Source organism: Podarcis liolepis (assembly GCF_965112155.1).
Source record: "Podarcis liolepis genome assembly, chromosome: 7".
Classification (NCBI taxonomy): Eukaryota; Metazoa; Chordata; class Lepidosauria; order Squamata; family Lacertidae; genus Podarcis; species Podarcis liolepis.
The window spans coordinates 20,675,087-20,698,590 of NC_139561.1; the positions used below are offsets into that span (position 1 = coordinate 20,675,087).

The following is a 23,504-nucleotide window of genomic DNA, read 5'->3' on the forward strand; positions in this document are numbered from 1 at the left end:
TCATTAAAACTCCTCCTGCGTTTCCATGAGGCCATTCCTGCCTTTGCTGGTGGCATCCTGCCAGCTTCTCCTTGGACACTGTTGCCTATGCTTGGCAAGCACCACTGTGATGCCCTTTGTAGATGGGAAGCATTGGGAAGGGCTGTGTTTTTTGTTTTTAGTGGGGAGGAGGCGTGCTTTGCATGCAGAAGGTCCCAGGTTTAATACCCCCCAATCTGAAGTTCTGGAAAGCCACTGCCGGTCAGTGTAGACACTACTGAGCTAGATGGACCAATGGTCTGAGCATAAGGCAACTTCCTATGTCCCTATGGTTTATGTAGCTTAGTGGTAGAGCATCTGCTTTGCATGCAGAACCTCGATCCCTGGCACCTCCAGTTAAAAAGGCTCTCAAGTAGCAGTAAAGACCTCTAGCTGAATCCTTGGGCAGCTGCTACCAGCAAAAGGGACCATTAGTGAGTTTAGATGAGGGATCAGTAACCTGCTAGGTGGTTTTCAAATATAAAACCAAGCACTAACCTATAAAGACCCATCATTAGCACACACAATAAAAGAACCCCATCCAAACACAAAAAATTGAACGTTCACGATTAGAATAACCAACAAGCAATCCCATTATAACAGCAACATAGCTAAAGCAGGCTGCTGAGGTCCCAGTGAGCCTCTTCTAATGTTCTCATGTTGTTCTTATCTTGATCTCTTGATCTGGATCCTGCATAGAAATGCTGGCGGTTCTTGGAATCATCTTTGTTCGATTCCATTTTTCCTGTGCAGTGTCTGAAATAACCCAAATTTTCTATTCTTTTTGCCCCCCTCCATCTGCCCCGGTCCTCCTCTACAGGTGCTAGATCTCATCTCCAGTGACAGCCTCAATGTGCCCTCAGAGGAGGAAGTCTATAGAGCTGTCTTGAGCTGGGTGAAGCATGATGTGGACAGTCGAAGGCAGCATATCCCTAGGGTACGTGGCTGTGCGGGTTTCAGTGCTGTTTCGGATGAATGTGGGAGGGAGGCTGCATGATACATAGCCAAGAGTCTGCTATTTTCAGCTGACCCCCCCCCCAAATGGTGGTTGCTGGGTCTCCAGGCTCTCCTCCATACCTTCCTTGACCTCAGGGTGTGCTTCTGTGCAAGGTCAGGGACAAGTCACTGCTTCCCTCCCCAAAGTTTGTAGAGGGGTGGGGTGGCTCATCCCTGCAGCTGCACCAGAGTGCCTCAGTAGCCCAGCAGCAAAGCCACCATTTCCAGGCTTTCTTTGCTAACTCCTAGCTGGAGCAGGTGCCAAGGATTCTCCCACAGTTGCACTGTTGGTTTAGAGCACCGTACAATGACGCGGGTGGCGCTGTGGGTTAAACCACAGAGCCTAGGGCTTGCTAATCAGAAGGTTGGCGGTTCGAATCCCCGCAACGGGGTGAGCTCCCGTTGCTCGGTCCCTGCTCCTGCCAACCTAGCAGTTCGAAAGCACGTCAAAGTGTAAGTAGATAAATAGGTACCACTCCTGCGGGAAGGTAAACGGCGTTTCCGCGCGCTGCTCTGGTTCGCCAGAAGCAGCTTAGTCATGCTGGCCACAAGACCCAGAAGCTGTACCCAGTTACAAGACCCAGTTAGCTCCCTCGGCCAAAAAAGCGCAATGAGCGCCGCAACTCCAGAGTCGGTCACGACTGGACCTAATAGTCAGGGGTCCCTTTACCTTTACCTTACAATGACAAAAGTGATTATTCCTCCTAGCTGTCCAGCTCCAGGCTGGAGAAGAAAGCTCTTCTTATTTTACTCACCAAAGGAAACACCCGTTGCGACAAACAGAATTCTTGACCCCTCTGTATGACATAATCGCACAACTGATTTCAAAAACAGGACAGCCTTCTTTTTCGCCTGCCGATGGATGCCATTCTAGAGACAGAGACAGAGAGAAAGAATGAATGGGTCATCTGATTTTATTCCACTTTAGTTAAGAATGGGAAGGAATTTGATTCAGTTCACGTTTAAAAGCAAATCTATCTAATTTGCACTTTCTGAAACGATGCAGACAGCAAAGCACAATCGTCCTCCGAAATGTGCAAATCTCTGAATTTCTCAGTGCAGTTCCCCTCACAGAGCAACAGTTCTTAACAGTCAATCCCACTTTCTGGGGGACTCTGGAAATTGTAGCTAATAGGGGTTGCCTAACAACTCTCAGCATTCTTAACAAACTACAGTTCCCAGAATGCTTTGCAGGGAGCCATGGCCATTTCAACTGGGGTAGTGGTTAGAGAGTTGGACTAGGACCTGGGACAGCAGAGTTCAAATGGAGGAAAATGGTGGATAATAAATACAATAATTAAATTGATACTGCTTTAAATGCATAGTGCAAATGGAGCCTTAGTTGGGTGCAACCCTTAGTGCAAACAAGTTTGGGTCAATGCCCAAGGAACAGGTTGTCCGAAAGCGACCCTGTTCTTGCATGATTCCAGTTCTAGACTCTTCCTTTTATTTAGTTCATGTCCCCGCTCACACCCCGCCCAAACCTTCTCCTTTCTTCTCCCCAGCTCATGAAGTGTGTCCGGCTTCCCCTCCTAAGCCGTGACTTCTTGATGAGCAACGTGGACACAGAGCTGCTTGTGCGGCACCAGTCAGAATGCAAGGACCTTCTCATCGAAGCCCTCAAGTACCATCTCATGCCTGAGCAGAGAGGCGTCCTTAGTAACAGCCGAACGCGCCCCCGGCGTTGCGAGGGGGCCAGCACTGTGCTCTTTGCCGTGGGTAAGGAGGCTTGGCCAAGACCAAGGAACTGGGTGTTGTGGGGAGAGGGGAAACTTCTGGAGGTTGGACAAAGGAAGGACTAGATGAGGGGAATGATGGAGCAGGTGGCACAACTTCCTGGCCTGTTGGGGAGGCATTGCCACTTTAGCACTGTGGGTGCTGTTCAGATTGTCTCTGTCTAGTCATAACTGTCAAGCAAAACCACATAAATAAAGCAAACTGGAACACAGAGAGAAAAATCCTGATAACACTTTTTCCGAGCCAACTAGACAAAATTAGTGTATAATTTGAGAAGAAAGAAACAGAGAGGTTTTTGTCTTTTCTTAGTTCAGGCCTTGTACAGAGCAGGGTTAGATACTCAACCAAACACAGGGAAAACTGCCTCGCAACTGCACAGCCAGTCACAGCACATGCTACCTCATGCAAGCACACGCTAAAGATCATGCTGCTCTGCTAGGTTGCTAAGCAAAACCTCCACCTATTTCCCCTTCCTTGGCTAGTTGACTAACACTTAACAGAATTTACAGATCTCTGCTGTTGCACTTGCCACGATAACTGGTCAGCGGGCTATACAATATATCATCTAGATCAGGCACGTCCAACTCACAAGAGGCTGCGAGGGGGGAAGCCAAAGTGGTTGAGCTTTTTTTGGAGAGGAGAAGATCTAACTATACTTTAGTTTCCTAACTCGTCAGCTACATGTCAGCTACATACAATTAAATACCACCCATTTGACGCAATGGAGGAACAGAGCGATGGAGGAGGGAGGCGGGGACTTTCACTGCATTGCTTTTCACTACTGCCGATCGAGAGGGATCCTGTGATCAACCAAGATCAGCCTGTCGATCACGGTTGACCGGTTGGACATCCCTGATCTAGATGATGGGAGTTAAGAGTCCCAACAACATATGAAGGGTGACAGATTCCTCATTCTCTCTGTAGAACCAGAGCCTACCTGTTGGATGCTATTACTTGCTTCCATTGAGATCCTCCCCCCTACCCCGCTGGGGCTTGCTCAGCACCCTCTGGCCGCCTCCTACCATCCCTCCATGTTTCCTCACAACTTTAATGGGACTTTACATCATGTCTGGATGATAGTACATTGTACAGTCTCTGGGGAGCCAAATCCAGTCCTCCAGATTCTCTGTGTGGCTCTCTCCCCAGGCTGTACCCCTAATTTGGCCTGCTTTGCACCCCAAGCATTTTTGCAGCCCACCTAAGCGGCAGCTTATCAGGTGCCAGGAGTGAAAGGCTAAGAGCCAGACATTTGCAAACCACTGACTTGCAGGGGGCAGCCTTCAGGCCTATAGCCCAGTCCTGACAGGAGCTTGCCTCAGAAACAGCTGTGTCAACTGAGCCCCGAGATGAGCTTGCAGAGAGCCCCTTGGCCTTATCCCCTGGCCTTCCAGCTTGTCACTTTCTCCCCGCTTTCTATTTTCATGCAGGTGGCGGCAGCCTCTTTGCCATCCATGGTGACTGTGAGGCCTACGACACCAGGACAGACCGCTGGCACATGGTGGCTTCGATGTCCACTCGCCGGGCCAGGGTGGGCGTTGCTGCCATTGGGAACAAGCTGTATGCTGTGGGCGGGTAAGGAGGAATTCTCGGCCACTCTCACCCCCCACCCCATGGCTGTCATCACATAATTTCAAGGGAGCAATACATGTCAGCGAGGGAGAATTTTGTATTTATGGAACCCGGCCTGGTTAGTGGTAACACGGAAGCAGACCTTTTCATTGGTAGCTCCAGTGTTATGGAACACATTCCCTGTTGCATCTGCCAGCTTTTGAAGACACACCTGTTTACACAGGCATTCCTCCTATCTCTTGACCAGAGTGTCCTGTTTTAATTGCTGTGTTGGTTTAATTGTTTCTTTTGATTGCTGGTGTTTGTTTTTTAAAATATATATTTTTATTGAAAATTTTCAACATTAAATACAATAAGAATCAAACTAACATACAGAACAATACAGTGGTACCTCGGGTTACAGACGCTTCAGGTTACAGACGCTTCAGGTTACAGACTCCGCTAACCCAGAAATAGTACCTCAGGTTAAGAACTTTGCTTCAGGATGAGAACAGAAATCGCGCAGCGGCAGCAGGAGGCCCCATTAGCTAAAGTGGTACTTCAGGTTAAGAACAGTTTCAGCGGACCTCCAGAAGTAATTAACTTATTAACCCGAGGTACCACTGTAATATTTTAGAAACCAGAAAGGAAAAAAAGAAAGGAAAAAGAAATACAGTGGTAACTTGGATTAAGAACAGCTTAGTTTATGAACAACTTGGATTAAGAACGCTGCAAACCCAGAAGTAGGTGTTTTGGTTTGTGAACTTTGCCTTGGAAGCAGAACATGTTTCGCTTCCTATTGAGTGTGTTCCATTTGTAAATTGAGTCCCCCACTACTGTGGGAAAGCACACCTTGGTTTAAGAATGCTTTGGTTTAAGAACGGACTTCCGGAACAGATTAAGTTCGTAAACCAAGGTACCACTGTATTTATAAGGCCAATGACTGTATTTATATCATAAATATCCTGTCATTTATCCACAGGCAGAGAGGTAAGCCATTGTTTTGATTGTGAATGTTTTAATGGGATTCTTTTACTGTGCATTTTAGTTGTGGATGTTGATATGTTTGTGTAGCTGTCTTTTTTATAACTTGTAAACTCCTTAGACGCGGGACGCGGATGGCCCTGTGGGTTAACAGGGTGAGCTCCCGTTGCTCGGTCCCAGCTCCTGCCAACCTAGCAGTTCGAAAACACGTCAGAGTGCAAGTAGATAAATAGGTACCGTTGCGGCGGGAAGGTAAATGGCGTTTCCGTGCACTGCTCTGGTTTGCCAGAAGCGGCTTAGTCATGCTGGCCACATGACCCAGAAGCTGTACGCCGGCTCCCTCGGCCAATAAAGCGAGACGAGCGCTGCAACCCCAGAGTCGGTCATGACTGGACCTAATGGTCAGGGGTCCCTTTACCTTTACCTTTAAACTCCTTAGAAGTCTATTTTGGTATGAAGTGATAAATCTGTATTATTCTTATTCTTATTAGCTTTTGGTTGTCTGCAATGTTAGATCTAACCAGAGTAGACCCATTGAAGTTAAGGGACATGAATAACTTAGATTTATTCATTTCAGTGGGTCTACTCTGAGTAGCACTTAGTTGGATGCAACCCATGTATCCTGATTTAGGAGCTAACGGCAAAAGACAGAGATGATTGGGAGGGGTGTCATTATTCAGACTGCATTTTCCTAACGTCTCCATTTTAAAAGATCTCATGTCTGAGAACCTGGACAGCTGCTGCCAGTTACAGGTAGGCAGCCATGTTGGTCTGCCGTAGTCGAAACAAAATAAAAAAATTCCTTCCAGTAGCACCTTAGAGACCATCTAAGTTAGTTATTGGTATGAGCTTTCGTGTGCATGCACACTTCTTCAGATACCTCTTCCGCTGCTGCCAGAGCATAAGAACATAGAACTAGCCAGCTGCTGTTATTTATTTTCCGCCCTTTACCCTAATGTCCTACGGCATGTCACAACAATTTAAAACAACAACATTAAAAACAGTTTAAAACCAGAAGAACAGGGTAGGTCCTAAATATCTACATCTCAATAGTATATTTTTTATGCTAGAAAATGTTTGTAGTATTTTTTATAATTTTATCAAATGATATTTTACAGAGAATTATTTCAAAATTCTAAAACTATAAATATGTTAATATATTCAATAGTAACGCTGGCTCTGTTTCACTGCAGCTACGATGGGACCTCTGACTTGGCCACAGTGGAGTCTTACGATCCCGTCACCAACTCGTGGCAGACGGAGGTTTCCATGGGGACCAGGCGGAGCTGTTTAGGGGTGGCAGCACTGCATGGACTCCTCTATGCTGCCGGAGGGTATGATGGAGCCTCGTGCCTCAACAGGTAAGAGGGCTTATTGGCTTATTTGCCATTCACCTTGCCCCCCTCATTCCCAGTGTGGTTTAACAATCAATCACTCTTCTTAGGGAACTCTGGGAGTTGTAGCTTAGTTGGGGGGAATAGGGGGTCTCCTGACAACTCTCAGCACCCATAATTCTTTTGGGGGGAAGCCATGGCTGTTTAAAGTGGTATCACAGCACTTTAAATGTATGGTGTGAATGTGGCCCCGGTGTGATGCAAACCCGTTGAAATTCACGAACAGGGCTAATTTAGGTCTTCTAATTTCAGGGGTTCCACTCTTGAGTAAAACCTAGTTGGATACAACCGAATACAATTGAAATTACAAGTTCCTTACAGCTAGGGAAAATGCCATCTGACCATGTTTCTTAAATAAGAGAATATATGCAGGCAACTCCAACTTACGCACCTTTAACTTCTGCGCATTCAGCTTTATGCGCTTGACAAGAAGATAACAAAAGATTTAAAAGTGGGGGGAACCCTCTGGCAATCCCACCCACCATTGCACCCAATGTATTTTGACTTTACGAGCTATCCCCAGAATGTAACCTCTGTGTAAGTTGAGAGTTGCCTATGGGTGGGTGGTTGGGTTGCAACCAATACTAGTCCTATTCAGAGCCAACCCGTTGAAGTTAATGGACTTGACCAATACGTCCATTAATTTCCACAGATCTACTTCGATGATGACTTGTATACATATTATCTTAAAAGTTCACATTCCAATAATTAAAGTTCTCCAAAAACTTGTCTGCTGCTATACCGTCCCTCTTTCTGCTTTTTTTGTTTTACAATGCGTCTGTTTGGTCACCATAACTCTATTGACCATATTCTACTTATTCCTCTCTCTTGACCTGCCTCAGTGCTGAAAGATATGACCCCCTAACAGGCACCTGGACATCCATCGCAGCCATGAGCACCAGAAGGAGATACGTCCGCGTGGCAACTCTTGGCAAGTGTGGCTTAAAAATTAGAGAGAGAGAGAGAGAGAGAGAGAGAGAGAGAGAGAGAGAGAGAGAACACTTGCTGTTCTAAGAACATACCAGAATAACAGGCTTGGCACTTTCCCAAAGCAATTGTGTGAAATAGTTTTATCCAGTATACTGGCCCACTTTTGTCCTTGGCTCCGCCTTCCAATGGGATGTGGCCCTTGAAAGGCTGCCCAGAAGGGATTGTGGCCCTTGGGTTGAAACCAACCCCTGCTTTGAAGCACTAAGCACCACAGTAAGTTCCATAGCTGCTTGACGGAGAACCTCAGCTGTGGAATGGCTCCTTTTGGGCTTTCTGTACAGATTTCTTTTTTTGCGTGTGCCATGCGTTCTTCCTTCCGCTCCAGTTTGCTGACCTCCAAGCCCCAGGGACTTCTTAGTCATTCCCCTTCCACTCATGCGTGCCGCCTGCTGTCGTCATGGCACCGCATGCCTGGCCTGCCACTTGCTCTGCACCTGTCCAAAAAGCAAACTTAATCCTAACAGCAGGCGGCCTTGTTTAGGCTGCTGCCTCGCTCGCACGGAACAGTTCAGAAGCTGCCTTGTGAATGTTTAATGTCCCCTTGCACCAGATGAAGCCTCTGCAAAGTGGCCGGAAGGAACGTCGTGTGTGTGTGTGTGTGTTCACGCTCCATGAGGTAATCTCTCCCCAGAGGAGCCTGCCTTGACTGCTCAGTCCTTGTGGCCTGGTGTTTTTCTGTACAGTCATCTTTTTATTGGGCCTAGCACTCGTTCCAAGGCTTGGAACTGTCGTTTACCCCTCACAGAGCTACCACTCCCAGCACCCTTGTCAAATTACAGTTCCCAGGTTTCTTTTGGGAAAGGCACGTGCTTCAAATGTATGGACTGAATGTGTGTTTTGGGGTGGGATTCTTGCTTTGCTGCATATTTATGCATGGGTTTTATGTGTGTGTGTTTTTCATCTTCTTCTGCAGATGGCAACCTCTATGCTGTTGGGGGATATGATAGTTCATCACACCTGGCAACTGTGGAAAAATATGAGCCACAGGTAAACAGGAAGAGGCAAAGCGCTGAGGGTTATTGGGAGAAGAATGGGAAGTTTTGGATATACCACAGCTGGGGTGGTGATGAAGCCACTGAGAGTGGGCCAAAAGGAAAATGGGGGGGGGGGGGCAGCCTGCAAAGATGAATTGCAATGGGAACTTACAAGCAGCAGGTGACAGAAAGCCCTGCAGGACTTCTGCCTTCCAGTGTGTGCCTTTACTACTACTACTACTACTACTACTACTACTACCACCAATAATAATAATAAATTTTATTTATACCCCGCCCTTGCCAGCCAAGGCCAGGCTCAGGGTGGCTAACAAGCAATAATAAAAACAAGTTGAATGAATACAACTTAAAAAACAAGATTAAAATACAACGTTAAAACGTTAAAATGCAGCCTCATCACAGGAGAAAGGAAAAAGAAAGAGGGGGAGGGAATCAAATTGACTCCAAGCCAAAGGCCACGTCGAACAACTCTGTCTTACAGGCCCTGCGGAAAGAAATCAGATCCTGCAGGGCCCTGGTCTCATGAGACAGAGCATTCCACCAGGCCGGAGCCAGTGTTGAAAAAGCCCTGGTTCTGGTTGAGGCTAATCTGACTTCCTTAGGGCCCAGGACCTCTAGGGTGTTGCTGTTTATGGACCTTAAGGTCCTCCGTGCGGCACACTACACCCAAAAGGAGAAAATAACCTATCCATATACTGTACTGTATTTGTGTGAGTCCATCACCATGCTGGCGATGGACTGAGCATGCTCCAGGTTGTGGGAAAGATTGGAGACAATGGGTGGTGGGGTGAGTGAGTGGGGCTGCAGGTGAGTGAGCTGGGCTTGTGGTGGGAGGAGGCCCCCAAGCAGGGGGGCAGGTGGTGTGAGAGCAAGAGGGGCAGCGGCCGAGCAAGCAGGGCTTGCAGCAGTGAGCTGAAGAGGGCAAGTGAGCCATGGGCATAATAGCCAAGCGACGTGGGCTTGCAGCAGCAAGCGAGAGGGGCAGCACGTGGAGTGGGGGTAGGGGGTTTGGTGAGCAAATCAAGCAGGGGAGTCAGCACCTTGTGTGGCTCATAAGAAGAACCCTGTCTTAGGCCCATGTAGTCCTGCATCCTGTTATCACAGTGGCCAGCCAAATGCCTCTGGGATATCCAAAAGCAGGACCTGAGCCCGGCAGCATTTCCCCAATAGTGGCTCCTAGCAGTTGGTATTCAGATGCACCCTGCCTCTGACGGTGAAGATAGAACATAGCCATTGTTGCTCCAGGTATCTATGTAGTGTGGCTGAGTTATACTTTTAAGTTTTATATGATTGCTCTTTTTAATCTATGGATATGTATGTATGTATATGTTTCCTTTGCTGTTTCCTGCCAGATCAATACATGGACTCCAATTGCCAACATGCTGAGTCGCCGCAGCAGTGCCGGCGTGGCTGTTTTGGAAGGGATGCTGTACGTGGCAGGAGGCAATGACGGGACAAGTTGCCTTAACTCGGTGGAGCGCTACAATCCAAAAACGAACACTTGGGAAAGTGTGGCACCCATGAACATCCGGAGGTAAGGAGCAGCATATCCCCAAGAAAGGCTGTGGATGAGCTGCAGTGTCACAAGCCGCCCCTCAGGGCAGGGATTCCCAAACTGAATGAAGGTTCATGCACTTCATTCAGGTGGTATGCGACATGCCTTTAAAAAATGCAATTAAAAATCACCTTTAGCAGTGTACTGCAGTTGCTACGGCAGGCGGAAAAAGTCAGTAAGTGGTCTGTCAAGACCCTCAACAATGTTCAAGTGAATGTACTAACAGCTCACTGGCTCAGGCCAATCTAGTCCATTATCCAGTCCTCAAAGTTGCCAACCAGGTGCCTGTTATGTGAAACCCACAAGCAGGACCAGAGCACAAGAGCCCTCTCCCCTCCTGCGGTTTCCGGCATCTGGTACAGTGGTACCTCAGGTTACATACGCTTCAGGTTACAGAGTCCGCTAACCCAGAAATAGTGCTTCAGGTTAAGAACTTTGCTTCAGGATGAGAACAGAAATCGTGCTCTGGTGGTGCGGCGGCAGCAGGAGGCCCCATTAGCTAAAGTGGTGCTTCAGGTTAAGAACAGTTTCAGGTTAAGAACGGACCTCCAGAACGAATTAAGAACTTAACCCGAGGTACCACTGTATTCAGAAGCATCACTGCATCTGACCGTTGAGGCAGAGCACAGTCATCAGCAATTGCAGCCATTCATCACCCTATCCTCCGTGCATTTGTCTAATCCTCTTTAATAGCCATCTAGGTTGGTGGCCATCATTGACTCCTGTGCCATAGTTTAACCATGAGCTGTGCGACAAAATGCTTTTTTGTATCTGTCCTGGAACTTCCAACATTCAGCTTCATTGGATGTCCACAAGTTCTAGTGTGGTGAGAGAGGGCGGAAAACATTTCCCTGTGCCCCTTCTCCACACCACGTGTCATTTCACAAGCTTCTATCACGTCTCCTCTTGTTCACCATTTTATAACAACTAAAAAGTCCCAGCAGCTGCAACCTTTCTTCATACGGGAGTCGCTCCACCCCTTTGATCATTTCAGTCACCCTTTTCTGAATATTTTGCAACTCTACAAGTGATCCATGGAGAAAAAAGTCAGGGGACGTGATCAGTGGCGTAGCGTGGGTTGTCAGCACCCGGGGCAAGGCAAGTAATTTGCGCCCCCTAACCGCATGCCTGGCACCCCCTAACCGCACCGCCCGCCTGGCACACCCCCCCACAGTGGGCGGCGACCCGGCGGCTTGGCTCGGATTCGCACAGCCAGCACTGCAGTGAGAGAGAGTGAGTGAGCCAGGTAGGGGCAGAGAGCTGTGAGTGCGAGCGCCCCCCCAGATGTTGCGCCCGGTGCGGCTGGCCCCCCCTGCACCCCCCACGCTACGCCACTGGACGTGATGACCAGATTCCTAGTTGTGAACCCTAACGTAAAACAAGAAGAGTGGCAAGCCATGTTTGGTCATCTGCTGCTTTGTTTCCTGTGTACAAATTAAATCCAGTGCCACCTAGTGGCCAAACTGCAGAATGGCACTATCCACGCAGCTGGTAACCTATTGGTTTGACTTTCTCTCCTCAGGAGCACCCATGACTTGGTGGCTATGGATGGGTGGCTATACGCAGTGGGAGGCAACGATGGCAGCTCCAGCCTCAACTCCATTGAGAAGTACAACCCGCGCACCAACAAGTGGGTGGCGGCTTCGTGCATGTTCACCCGCCGCAGCAGCGTGGGCGTGGCTGTGCTGGAACTCCTCAACTTCCCACCCCCTTCCTCCCCTACCCTATCGGTGTCCTCGACGAGTCTTTGACAAAGAGTCCGGTCGCACCTTGCCTCGAGGGGACTGCAGCATCTGTCGGAGTGCAAAGCCAGCCTGGCCTGACCCCTGCGGCAGCCATTCTTTGTGAAGAAAGAGAGTGATGAAGGCGTTGATGCTGCGTCCATACATTTTTAGTAATAACTTTCTGAGGGGGCCATTTCTGGTTCTTGTGGTGGAGCTCCAAATGGGGATTTAGACCACACTTCTTTAAGAAAGAAAAGAGAAAGAAACACCAAGAGCACCTCCTGGTTTTCACCATCTCTTTCATCATCACCTGGCTGGTTTTGCCTGGTCCTGTCAAGACCAGACTCAATAATCTCCTACTTCCATGTTTGGACATGACTTCTGGTTCCACCTCCTGCAATGGAGCTTAAACAACGAAAAGAAAGAAAGAAAGAAAGAAAGAAAGAAAGAAAGAAAGAAAGAAAGAAAGAAAGAAAGAAAGAAATTGAGAAACAAACAAAGCCCATCTAAGGCAGGCAGAAGGATCACTTGTTTCGGTTGCACCAACAGCTGAATGTAAGCTGTGAATGTCACAATTAGCCAAAACTTCTTACCAAGCCTATAGCGTACTCTTACAGATTCGTGAGGTGATGCACTTCTCTCTCACACACTGGTGTCTATTGAAAGGGATGCCTTAAAATTAAAAAAATAAAACAGGGCTGGAGGGAAGATGGCTGCAACACAAGCCCTCTTAACATGTTCAGTGGCCCCTCACTCTGTCAGCCCGGTTATGTGCCACCACTTCTGACGTTCTCCTGCCCTCTTCAGCGGCATGGGTTTTGGGGCATCCGCCAATGTGCTGGCTCTGCTGTTTTGATTCCCCAACCCCACTTCCCAAAAATAATTAGGAAGAAGCTAGCCCGACGACGGTGCTCTGGGATTGTACTTAGGGAGAACGAAGGAACTTTTAACAGGGTGGAGCAAGGTTACGAGACTGTGTTCATATTATTCTATATTTGTTAACTTTCAATTTTTGACACTTGCGTTGCTAAAGTTCTTGAAGATTTTTTTTTTTGTTTCATTTCCCGCACATCTGGTTTTCTGGACTCCATGTTATTTATTTATTTATTTATTTATTTGCCCTATTCGTTCTTCCTTTTTTTAAAAAAAGTTAGACAGTTGCCAAAAGGGAGGAGGAGCCAGGTGATGATAACGTATGTTTTTTTTGTCAAATAGAGAGTAAGTGCAATCCGTGGGATGGAGGAGGCAGCTGAAAGATGGGTTGGTATAAAGATATCATTGAAATGAATGGGGGCTGCCCAGCCTTTCCCACTGAAAGGGCAGAGAGATGTTCAATTGCCCTCTCTTCGAACACCTGCCATGCATTCAAGAGCGGCATTGCCCAAGTCCCTCCCACTTCAGGATGGTACCTCTTCAAATTCTGCTCATTTCAGGGTGGTGTTGGACAACCGCCATTCATTCCACACGCTCAGTGTGCAATAGCTCTTCAAATGCTGTTCATTTCTGGGTACTATGGTGCAACGGTCATTCATTTCAGACTGGCATGTGGCAATAGCTCTTCAAATTCTGCTTATTTCGGGGTCCTGTTGTGCCGTGGCCACTCATTTCACAGTATGGTAGTACAGTTCATGTTCAGATCCTGCTCATTTCAGAGCGCTATTGTACACTGTTCAGTTAATTTCAGTTGAAGTCCCTACAGTCGTCACCCAACTTCATTTCTATTTTTGCTCAAGCAGTGCTAAACGTAGGAAGAATTCCTTATAGACTGTGATTTGTGTGATGTGGCTTGGAAGGATTGCCTTTGGGAAAGCGTGCATCGACTACATGTGTGTGACAGAGAAAGCGTGCAATTCTTTTCTTTATTTTTTTAATGGCACATTCATATATGAAGAACTTGCACTGAAAAGGCCAAGGTCCCTACACTGACATACCACTGGAGCATAACGAACATTTTGAGTAGCATCTGTACTGTAAACTTGAACAGTGCCCTTGTTTGGAGACCCACCTACACCATGAAAACATCTCTTATGGAGGAAAGAGTTTGCTTTTAAGATAATGTTTCACTGCATTATACACTAGCCTCTTAATGCGATTTGTGTGCAACTCAAGAGCTTGGGAACGGGGTGAGACTGGAGCTTCGAGACGACCCATCCCAAGACATCCATTGCAATGGATGAAGTTCTTGTACCTCAGTAACCTCTTGACTCTATTCTGCAACTGTGGCCTAATTGATCTCGCTAAAGAGTTCTGGTTTTAGTTTTAATTTATATACCCTCCTATCTGATCTCTTGTTCGTTTGGGTCCCCCCCACCCCCAATTTCTTCCTTTTCTCTCTCTCCATATCCTTCCACCAGATCAATATGCCGTGGCAATAACAGGCTAGGCCTTTACAAAGACAACTGGTGGGCTCTTGGCTGGCTCATGTTATGATAGGCCTGCCCTGCTCCTTGCACAGTGTGTGGCTGCATTGAAGGGTTAATTAACCTATGGTAGACATTCAGGCTTGGTTTCTTTGGCCGCTGGAGTGGGCTTCCGAACCTTTTTAGGGTAACAGGGAGTTGTATCTTAGGTAAGAGTGGGTATTTCCCTTGGCCTAGTGTTGGTACAGGAACTTTTGCAGAGAGTGGAACCTGGGTCATATTTGTGCCATACATTTAAAGCGGATTTAATGCACATTTAAAGCTCATGGTTTCTCCCTTCCGAAAGAATCCTAATAATGGTAGTTTAGGGGTGCTGGGACTTCTAGCTCCGTAAACAGCAGTTCCAAGGATTCTTTAGGGAAACGCCATGTGCTTTAAATGTGCATTTAAACATGCTTTAACTAAAGAGCACCCAGCCTGGCTTAGTGAGCTCATGCCAAACCTTTTTGTCCAGGGATGGGACCAGCTCATGGTCCTATTGCTTACCAACAGCACTGCATAGGTAACTTAATGGGAACATTTATGTCCATAAAGTTGCATGTGCTATTGTTTTTCCTGGAAAGCGCAGCTTCTGATACGTTTAGCCCTTCATACAGACACACTGGTTGCATGGAACAGCAAGTGGGGAGCATGTTTTGAATGGGGTGGGGATTTACTTCCAAAAGTACCTTTTCAAAATAAAATGAAGTTGAGCACGCATAATAAACAATCTCTCCACCAGTAAGCTTTGTCAGGACTTTGCCAGTTGCAATACATTTTAGGGCAGGAATGGGGAAGCTTTGGTGCTCCAGATGTTGCTGTGAACTACAACTCCCATCAGCCCCAGCAAGCATGCCCATCAGCTGAGGATGGTGGGAGTTGTAGCTCAGCAACATCTGCAGGGTCAAAGGTTTTCCACGCCTGTTTTAGGAGAAGATACACAATTATTATTTTTCTATCAGTGCCTTCAGTTCCTTTTTGGTTGTTGGTGGTTGGGGCAAGTTATTTGCAACAACCAATGCCTGTTTGGTCACCTTCTGTCATCATCTGCTTGTTTTTTATGTGTATATACTTTGCTTGCCTCTGGTGGCATGGGACACATGACATGCCTTTGCTGGAAGAGGTAGGTAACACTTGCTGCTCTTGGTGACAGGTTGCAAAGGGGCGGTTCTGATGTGATATTCAAGGTTTCTCCTTGCAGTCCAAAGATCCAGAGTTCTTCATCAGTCTGTACTACTGGCAGGGACCAGCCTAGTCCACAGTTTGTCTTTTTTTAGGGAAGGTGTACCTGTCTTTTCCTCTGGCCGTTTCCTGTATTCCTGGTTGTAAGCCACAGCCTAATGCAAGAAGAGTGGCAAGCCATCATCTAGATCCACAAAGCGTCTGTTTTGAAGAAACTTCTCCTGTAGCCTGGGGGTGCATCCCCTTGGAACAATGTTCTGTTGAAATGTGTCATCTGTACACCTCACTTGTGGAAGATGCTCTTTTGGGGTTGCCTATGAGCAACATTTTGACGAAAAGGTTTTTGCAGGGGAATTGCTCCTCAAGTTACCCTCCTAACACACACCCCGTTGTATTGGAACTAGGCTGGACATCTTGATTTGCACAGGTGACGGGGAGAGAGACTGACGTCCACTTCTTTATGTCCTTGAGTTTAAAAGGAGCCACTGATCATTGGAAGAGAGCATCTGAATCCATCTGGCCCAAAGTGACACAGGAGATGAAAGAAAGAAGCTTAGGCAATTGTGAACTCAGAACAATGGAGAGAGAGAGAGTGTGACTGTGGGCTTGATAAGCAAAACTGTGAAGCAGAAGTACCTTTTATTGCCAGGGGGGGGGGGGAGTCATCCATCGCCTCTCTTATGTCTGTGTGCTTTTCTTTAGCCATTTCTTAATCCAACCCCACAACTGACTAACCCAAAATGACTAATCTTAACATGACTTTTGAAGTGCTTTCGTCCAGAGTATGTTATTGTCCAGCACAGGCCTGCTGCCTTTTGAGGACGTTTCTTTATCCAGAGTTGAGCATGTATTGTCCAAAGACCGTAGCAACTGACTTGAGGAGGGAGGGAGGAGATTAAACCTGGCACTCCTCTGCTCCCTAACAACAATCTGGAAATACTGGGTTGTGTCCAGCGCTCGTCCTGCTCAGAGTTAGATCCATCGAAATTAAAGGGCATGGCAAACTTCAGTGTGTTAATTCCAGTGGGTCTGTTGTGAGCAAAACTTCGCTGGCCACAACCCAAAAGCTCTCTGGCTTACCCATGGTGCAAACCCCTAGCTCAATCAGCCAATGTCAGAGGAGCCTTCTATTTTTGTTTTAAATGTATCTGTAAATGTGTGTCAGTTTATTTATGTGCATTTAAACTTTTTCTTTTGTGTTTTTGAATTTTTGCACTATAACAGGGGCGGGGCAGGAATATGAGCAATACAAGCCAGTGTGTAAAATAAAAAAAAGTTTTTTTCTTGAGTACTGCATTTTAAAAATTATTTTAACCTCCTGGATGTTGCAACATTGTGGATATACCGTATGTGGCTTTGTCTGAAATGAGCCTTAATTCACATACACATAGCTGCAGCAGATGAGGGGGAAAACCATTCCTGGACTATACCACTTTGGCTACGTAAACACCATACATTTAAAGCACATGGCTTCCTCCAAAGAATCCTGAGAACTGTAGTTTGGTAAGGGTGCTGGGAACTGTAGCTCTGTGAGGGGTAAATTGTAATGGCCAGGATTCTTCATGGGCAGTCATGTGCTTTAAACAGAATTTATGGTGTGTACGTAAGCTCCAGTGAGGATCAGGAAGACCTGGGTTCAAATCTGTCCTTCCTGGGCGGTGTTGGACCAGTGGCTATAGGGCTGTACACACAACCCTCCTTATACATTCACCAAACATGTTCCTCACTAAACTGATCTTTGGCGAATATGTGAGGGGTGTGTGAGAGAGTTGCCAGGGAACAGTGCAAGATATTTTGCCACCTGAGGCAGAACATCATGCCCCCTCCTATGTCAAGGCACGTAGTACTCAAGCCCAGCCAAGTTATTTGACATCTGGGGTCACCGCCATACTACACATGTAAAACATGGGGCTTTCCCCCCAAAGAATCACGGGAGCTGCTGTTGGTTAAGGGTGCTGGAAATTATAGTTCCACAAGGGGTAAACTGCGATTTCCAAGATTCCTTGGCCTGTGGGGAAAGACAGTCAAATGCACTAACATAATACAAAGGCTAATAATTGGGATAGAATGGGCCAGGAGAGGGCGCCCTCAGACTCCCAATTTAAGCTCCTAGGCTTCAGCAGAAACAAGATGTGCAATCTGTGTGCCTTTGGATACGTTCAAACAACCTTACCTTGATTGAATGGTGTGTTTGAGTGGCCACTTACTGGGGGGTTGGGGGTGGTCAAAGAATGAATGTAACCCCTATATATGTGCATTGCAGGTGAGAGCAAATGTGAGCTCATCCCATGGAAAGTGTTCTCTGGAGACCAGTGCTAAAGTGTTCAGCACTTAGCACTGGTCTTTGAGTAAAAGCTCAGGATTCGGTAGTGCCTTGGTTGCAAAGCAGTGTGTGAAAGAACTGGGTGTTAAGAACATAGAAAGAGACTGCCAACAATCCCATCTTGTCCAGCAACCTGCTGTCACAGTGGTCAGCTAGATGCTTATTATGGGAAGCCCACAGGCAACACCTGAGTGCAGCAGGAAAGGTGTGCCTGCAAAGTAAGGAATGCACACCACTTCTTGCACTCACCACCCTTCCCTGGGCAAGACTGGAAGTGTGCACAGTTGAGCATTTGTATCTTACCTGGCAAGTTCACACCTGCTGTGACCTGCTTTGCATCTCTTTTGGATGCAGAAGGTCCCAGATTCAATCCCTGACATTGCCAGGTAAGGTAGGACTGGGGAGGAGACCCTGTCTGAAACTCTGGAGAGCTGCAGCCAGTTTGTGTGGACCAAGGGTGGGCTTGAGGGTCGCATTCCCTTCTGGACAATCTTCCGAGGGCCACATGCCGGTGGTGTGTGGGGCCCAAGACAAAAGTGAATACAATTGAAAGCATTCCTGTTCACTTGGGCATTGGGTGGCTGAAGAATCCTGTTCCTGACAACCCCGATCACTGGAGGGAAGAATGTTTTAAACTGTAGCTGCTTTTAGAAGTTTTTAAATGCAAACTGTCTTGGGATATTTTTGTGATTATCTGTTTGCTGCTCTGAGCTTCTTGGGGACAAAGGGTGGGATATACATTCAACAACAATTAGAATAAGGAGGAGCACAAGAGGCATAATCAGACTTCAAGGATATGTTCTGGGCTGGCAAAAACATTCAAGATGGTGAAGCAAGGCCAGTGAGGGGTGCGGTCTGGGGAGAGGAGGAGGTACCAGATGAGGGCCAGGTACTAACACTTGAAAGGCCACATTTGGCCTCTAGGCTTTTCCCTTCCCTGGTGTAGACAATATGTGAACCGCTCTGAGACCTCTGGGTATAGGGTGGTATGTAAATTCAATAAATAATAATAATAATAATAGGCCAATTGTCTGGCTCAGTACATAAGCCTGTTTCCTACATTCCTAGCAGACAGGAGAAGGACTCTGAAGTTGTGCTATATGCCACTCACGGTCCTGGTCTGGCAGGAAGAGGGAGTAGACTGGGGGGCGGGGAGACCATCAGGTTGCAGACATACCGGTACTTCCTCCCTCCTCTAAATAATCAGCAATACTTTCATGAGAGAATGTCCTGGCTGTTTTGTCACTGTGATGCCTCTGGTTTAGGAAAGCCCTGAAAACGAGTTACCTGAAGCGGCAGCTTTGTGAGCATACCTATTACTTCATCTACCTATTTCATGAAACATATATACTGCTAGATTATTTCTAAATAAAACCTTCAAAGGACCAAACAATGAAATCACCAATAAAAAAAATCCAGTTAAAAACAACTATTTAAAACATTCAGAAAATAATTAAAATCAACGATGAGCTAAAAACCAGATTAAAACACATATCAACAGTCTGTGTGTCCGGATAGGCTGGCCTATACAAAAATGTTTTGAGCAGGTGTTGAAAAGAGTACGGTGAAGGTGCCTTCCTGATGTCAACAGGCAGGGAGTTCCAAATTGTGGCTGCTGCCATACAAAAGGATTGATTTCTTACTAATGCAGAACATATCTACAGGCTGTGCTCATATGGAACAGGGCGGGTGGGAATTACTTGGTGCCTCTTCATAAGGAGGAGCTTAGGAGCACTGGTGCCCTGGTAAAGGAGCACCCATAAAATATTTTGCTACATTGCCAAAAAGCAATGTCGTAGCCTAGCAGCAAGAAAATATCCCTCTCGAAAACTTGTGTGCTGCCTTTTCAAAATGCCCTTTTCTCTAAACAAAGGCATTGTGCCAATCAGAGTTTCCTAGAAAGGTCATAGTTTCTTTTTAAGAAACGGAGAGAGGTTTTCAGCCAGGACTGAAAAGATTTCCCCTTAGCAAACTGATCTGAGCAAGCGGCTCACTCCCCTTGTCTCAAACCAACTGCTCCCCTTTGGAATTAATAAGCTCCAGCCTTCCATGGAAGGAAGCAGCCTTGACTGACAGCAGCTGCTGAAGGTCCAGATGAGCTGATCTGGGGACTCTCATTCCCTGCTGTCAAACAGAGGCAACCAGGACGGCTCCTGCCTTAGGGCGGGTATGTGGGCTGCAAGGCCCCAAGGTGAAAAGGAGGAAATTTTTCAAATGCATTTTCATTCCCACCTGAGGCAAAAAGCTGTCAGCGCAAAGCAGAACCCCACATGCCATCGCTGCAATGCTGGAGGGAGCTGCAGATGCTGGAGTGAGTGTGTTTTGAAAACAGGAGCCAGTGCTCAGTACATCCCAAGTCTGGACTGTAAAATAAGCTCCAGTGGTGTGCACAAAGAAATTGCCTGGTAAGGTTGCTGGTTTAAAGGATATAGAAAACTCACTGTTTATTACTCTCTGGCAAGCAAGCCTAAGGAAGGGTTTGACATGTGGCCAAGCTGGAGGCAAAAAGTTAACACTAGCGCAGGATAGCTCAACACTTGGGGACTAACTTGGAGAAGCAGCAGAATGTAAAGCTTGGGAGGCAGTGATCTACATCACCAAAAAGTAGCTAATAAAGAGGAGGAATCAGTAAGGAGGAAGAACAGATTGCCTTTCTGTCTATTGCTTGCCAACTAGTTCAGATAACTTATTGAAAGTGTTGTTGCTTTGCTCCCCACACAGACAAACAAAAGACAGCAAAGCTGGCACAGGGAAAGTGTGGTCCTCAACATGGTGTTGGATTGCAATCCCTCCCCATCCCTAACCATTGGACATGATGGCTAGAGTTGAGGGGAGCTGGAGTCAAACAACCTCCGGAGGCTACAAGTTCTACAGCCCTGCGGTTAATTCACAAGGTTGGGCGTTGCTTCTGCAATGCTAGTCCTCTAAGGTCATGACAAGTAAATATTTCTGGCATCGTCTACTGTTGTTACACGAAGATGGTGAGCAAAGCAATTAATCCTGATGGGCTGCAATTTCTGCCAAGCCACCAGTCCATCAGACAGCACCCGTCTGATTTCCACCCTTGGGCCAGGTCTGCAGACAGTTGTCTAAGTAGGGCAGGCAATAGAGGCTGGTCCATAAGGCAAAATTGTTCTATTTTTGCATTTGGTCCCCCCCCCCATTCCATAATGTTAAATACACACTTAAAGCAGCAGGTATTATTTTCCTGTTAATTATGCTGTTTTAGATGTGTATTCTATATTTGATCTTAATCCGGAATGTTTTATTTCAACATTTTGTCATTTTCAATATTTGGTGCTTAGGCTGCAGCCCACTTTGAGAAGCAATTAAAAGAAAATAATATGTGCAAAAACCCCAGACAGGGGCCTTGCCAAGCCTACCTGGAGATGCTGGGGATTGAAGCTGGGGCCTTCTGCATGCAAGGCAGGTGTTCTGCCACTGATGTACAGCCTTTCCCCTTTCTGAAGATGGAGAGAAGAAAGCATAATTAAAAAGAAGTATGTCTCTTGCCCAGAGATATATTTGGGTATGTCCATACCTTGACTTAAGGTGGGCTGTGAACCCCATGTGGCAGTATCTACTGCCTTCTCCTTCCTAAATGTGGATATTCCCTATGCAATCGGTGCAGCTCTTCTATTTGGATTTTCAAAACGTAGGGCGTCTCCAGATTTAGGGAGGAGAAAGTGTGGGACAGCAGTTGTTGAAAGGGAGTGGCGCATGGGCAAGGGGGAATTAAAGGAGGTACAAGAGGTTCACAATTCACACTGAAGTATAGAGAGGCACTTTGCTCCCCCCCCAACACCTCCCCCACTACCTTTCACTGAACATCTAACCTGAGGAATAGTTCTGTGTGACCTGAAAGCTTGCATCCCGATCCCTCCTGGAAATGCCAGGGTTGATTTTTGTGTAACTAACACCGGAGTAGGTATGTGAGATCAGCCAGTGAGATTCTTTTTCTGCACTCCCTCCCACCTGCTCCACATTGCTCTCCAGCCCCTTAATCCAGACTCAGATTTCTATAAATAAAACACCAGTTGCATACAGTTTTTCCAAGCACGGAGCCTGTCTGCTCACCAATCCTGTTTAAAAATAAAATTAAATTGAAGGGGTAAAGGAGACCAGGAGCGGGATCCCATGATATAGCAGGGTTGTTGTTGTTTTTTGCTTTTCGCTTTTTAAAAAGGTACTGTTTTAAGAAGTTGAAGCTGAGTTTAGTTTGGGTTCAAATGTGTAGAAAATAAGTCGAAAGCTAGATATTTGGCAACAGGTGCAAAATCCTGTTTTTGACACTGATGTCAAACTGGGGTGGGAGGAGAGGAGGTTTTGCAAGGGAGAATTAGCAGCACGAGTGCTCAAACCTCCCCCTCTGTGACCTCTCGCCACAGGTGCTCTCCTCCACTTTGTGTCAATAATTCCATACCTCCTCTAAAGCGCAGATTATGTAGGAGCACTTTGATCTGCAGAACTTGTGCTTCTACAAGTGCCACGCAGTGCTCATTCCACATTTGTAAGGAGTCGTTTCTTCAGTATGGAAGCCAGTGGTCTTTGGCAAGTTCAGGGTCCCTTTGTGATAGTCACAGCCATGCCCGCTCAAAGCCACGCCCCCTTCTAAGATTATACAATGAACTTATAATTATGCAATAATTATCATTAGGGAACTCATTGCTACTGTCAACGCAGATCTCCCTGAGATGCATTTCAGCTAAATCTATTATTTTCTGTGCACAAACATAGGCAAATGATTTGGAGTGTTCCAATATCTTCTGTGAGTGACTTAATCTTGCAGAAATGGCACCCCATATTTATATATTCAAATATTCATTCCACTTATTATCCCACCTTGCCAAGTTCCAAGTAAGAATACGGAGATCTTTCTGGGAGCTTCCGAGTCAATGACAAAGCCTCTCTGGGGGTCTCAAAGTAGTGCCATTATACCTGTGTTACCCAGGTTTTGACCGAGAGAATACCTTAACTGCAGAATTATTAAGGGAGTGACCAAATCTCAGCTCCCCTTCCCTAGGTAAGCACCTTCTGCAGTCAGTGAACTTCTTAGAGTGGATCTGGGTGCTATTGGGGAAGGTGATAAATGCCAGTCAATCCTTTACTGCAGTGTTTCCCAACCGGTGTTCCGCGGCACACTAGTGTGCCGTGAGACGTTGGCTGGTGTGCCGTGGGAGGGAGGCGGGCGAGTCAGGCGGTGAGAGGCAGCGGCGGCGAGGATCCGCGTCGAGCCGGGGGCGGCTCCGCGGTGGTGGTGCCGAGGTTTCTCTCTCCATTCTCCCCTCACACACACACACAGGAAATAACACAGGATCAGCTGACAGGACCCAGCCAATGGGGCGGCGGCGGGGCAGCGCGTGCAAAAGGGAGGAGCGCGAGACAGCGGACGAGGAGGAGGCCGGCATGTCTGGGCAGCAGCAGCAACAACAGCAGCAGCAACTCCCGGCGACGGCTCCTCAAGCCCCGGGCAACCCTACTCCCTCACCGGCCTCGGCCGCCCTCCTGCTCCACCCGCTGCCACCTCCCCCGCCGCCGCCGGCCACCTCGGCCCCGCCGCCGCCCCCTCCTCCGCCCGCTATCGCCGCCACCACCACAACAGCCGCCGCCGCCTCAGCTGCCGCTGTCCCTCAGTCCCTCGCTTTGCTGCCTCCTCCCCCCC

General features: G+C 47.2%; 2 protein-coding genes across 3 annotated transcripts in view; one reads left to right on the forward strand and one right to left on the reverse strand.

Moving 5' to 3' along the window:
* The window catches only part of KLHL17 (kelch like family member 17), a 39,794-nt gene extending 21,286 nt beyond the window's left edge, over nt 1–18,508 (forward strand). For both annotated transcript variants that reach the window (XM_083513059.1, XM_083513060.1), the window contains exons 5-12: nt 839–955; nt 2,520–2,733; nt 4,179–4,323; nt 6,477–6,644; nt 7,520–7,608; nt 8,581–8,654; nt 10,012–10,193; nt 11,737–18,508. In XM_083513059.1, coding sequence (XP_083369185.1) covers nt 839–955; nt 2,520–2,733; nt 4,179–4,323; nt 6,477–6,644; nt 7,520–7,608; nt 8,581–8,654; nt 10,012–10,193; nt 11,737–11,965 — 1,218 coding nt within the window. In that variant the 3' untranslated portion in view covers nt 11,966–18,508. The remainder of the gene's footprint in view (nt 1–838; nt 956–2,519; nt 2,734–4,178; nt 4,324–6,476; nt 6,645–7,519; nt 7,609–8,580; nt 8,655–10,011; nt 10,194–11,736) is intronic.
* The window catches only part of NOC2L (NOC2 like nucleolar associated transcriptional repressor), a 125,304-nt gene that overhangs the window by 96,777 nt on the left and 5,023 nt on the right, over nt 1–23,504 (reverse strand). The window contains exons 3-4 of the mRNA XM_083512971.1: nt 21,226–21,306; nt 1,770–1,884 (exon numbers count right to left, since the gene is read on the reverse strand). The gene's annotated coding sequence lies outside the window, so the exon portion shown is untranslated. The remainder of the gene's footprint in view (nt 1–1,769; nt 1,885–21,225; nt 21,307–23,504) is intronic.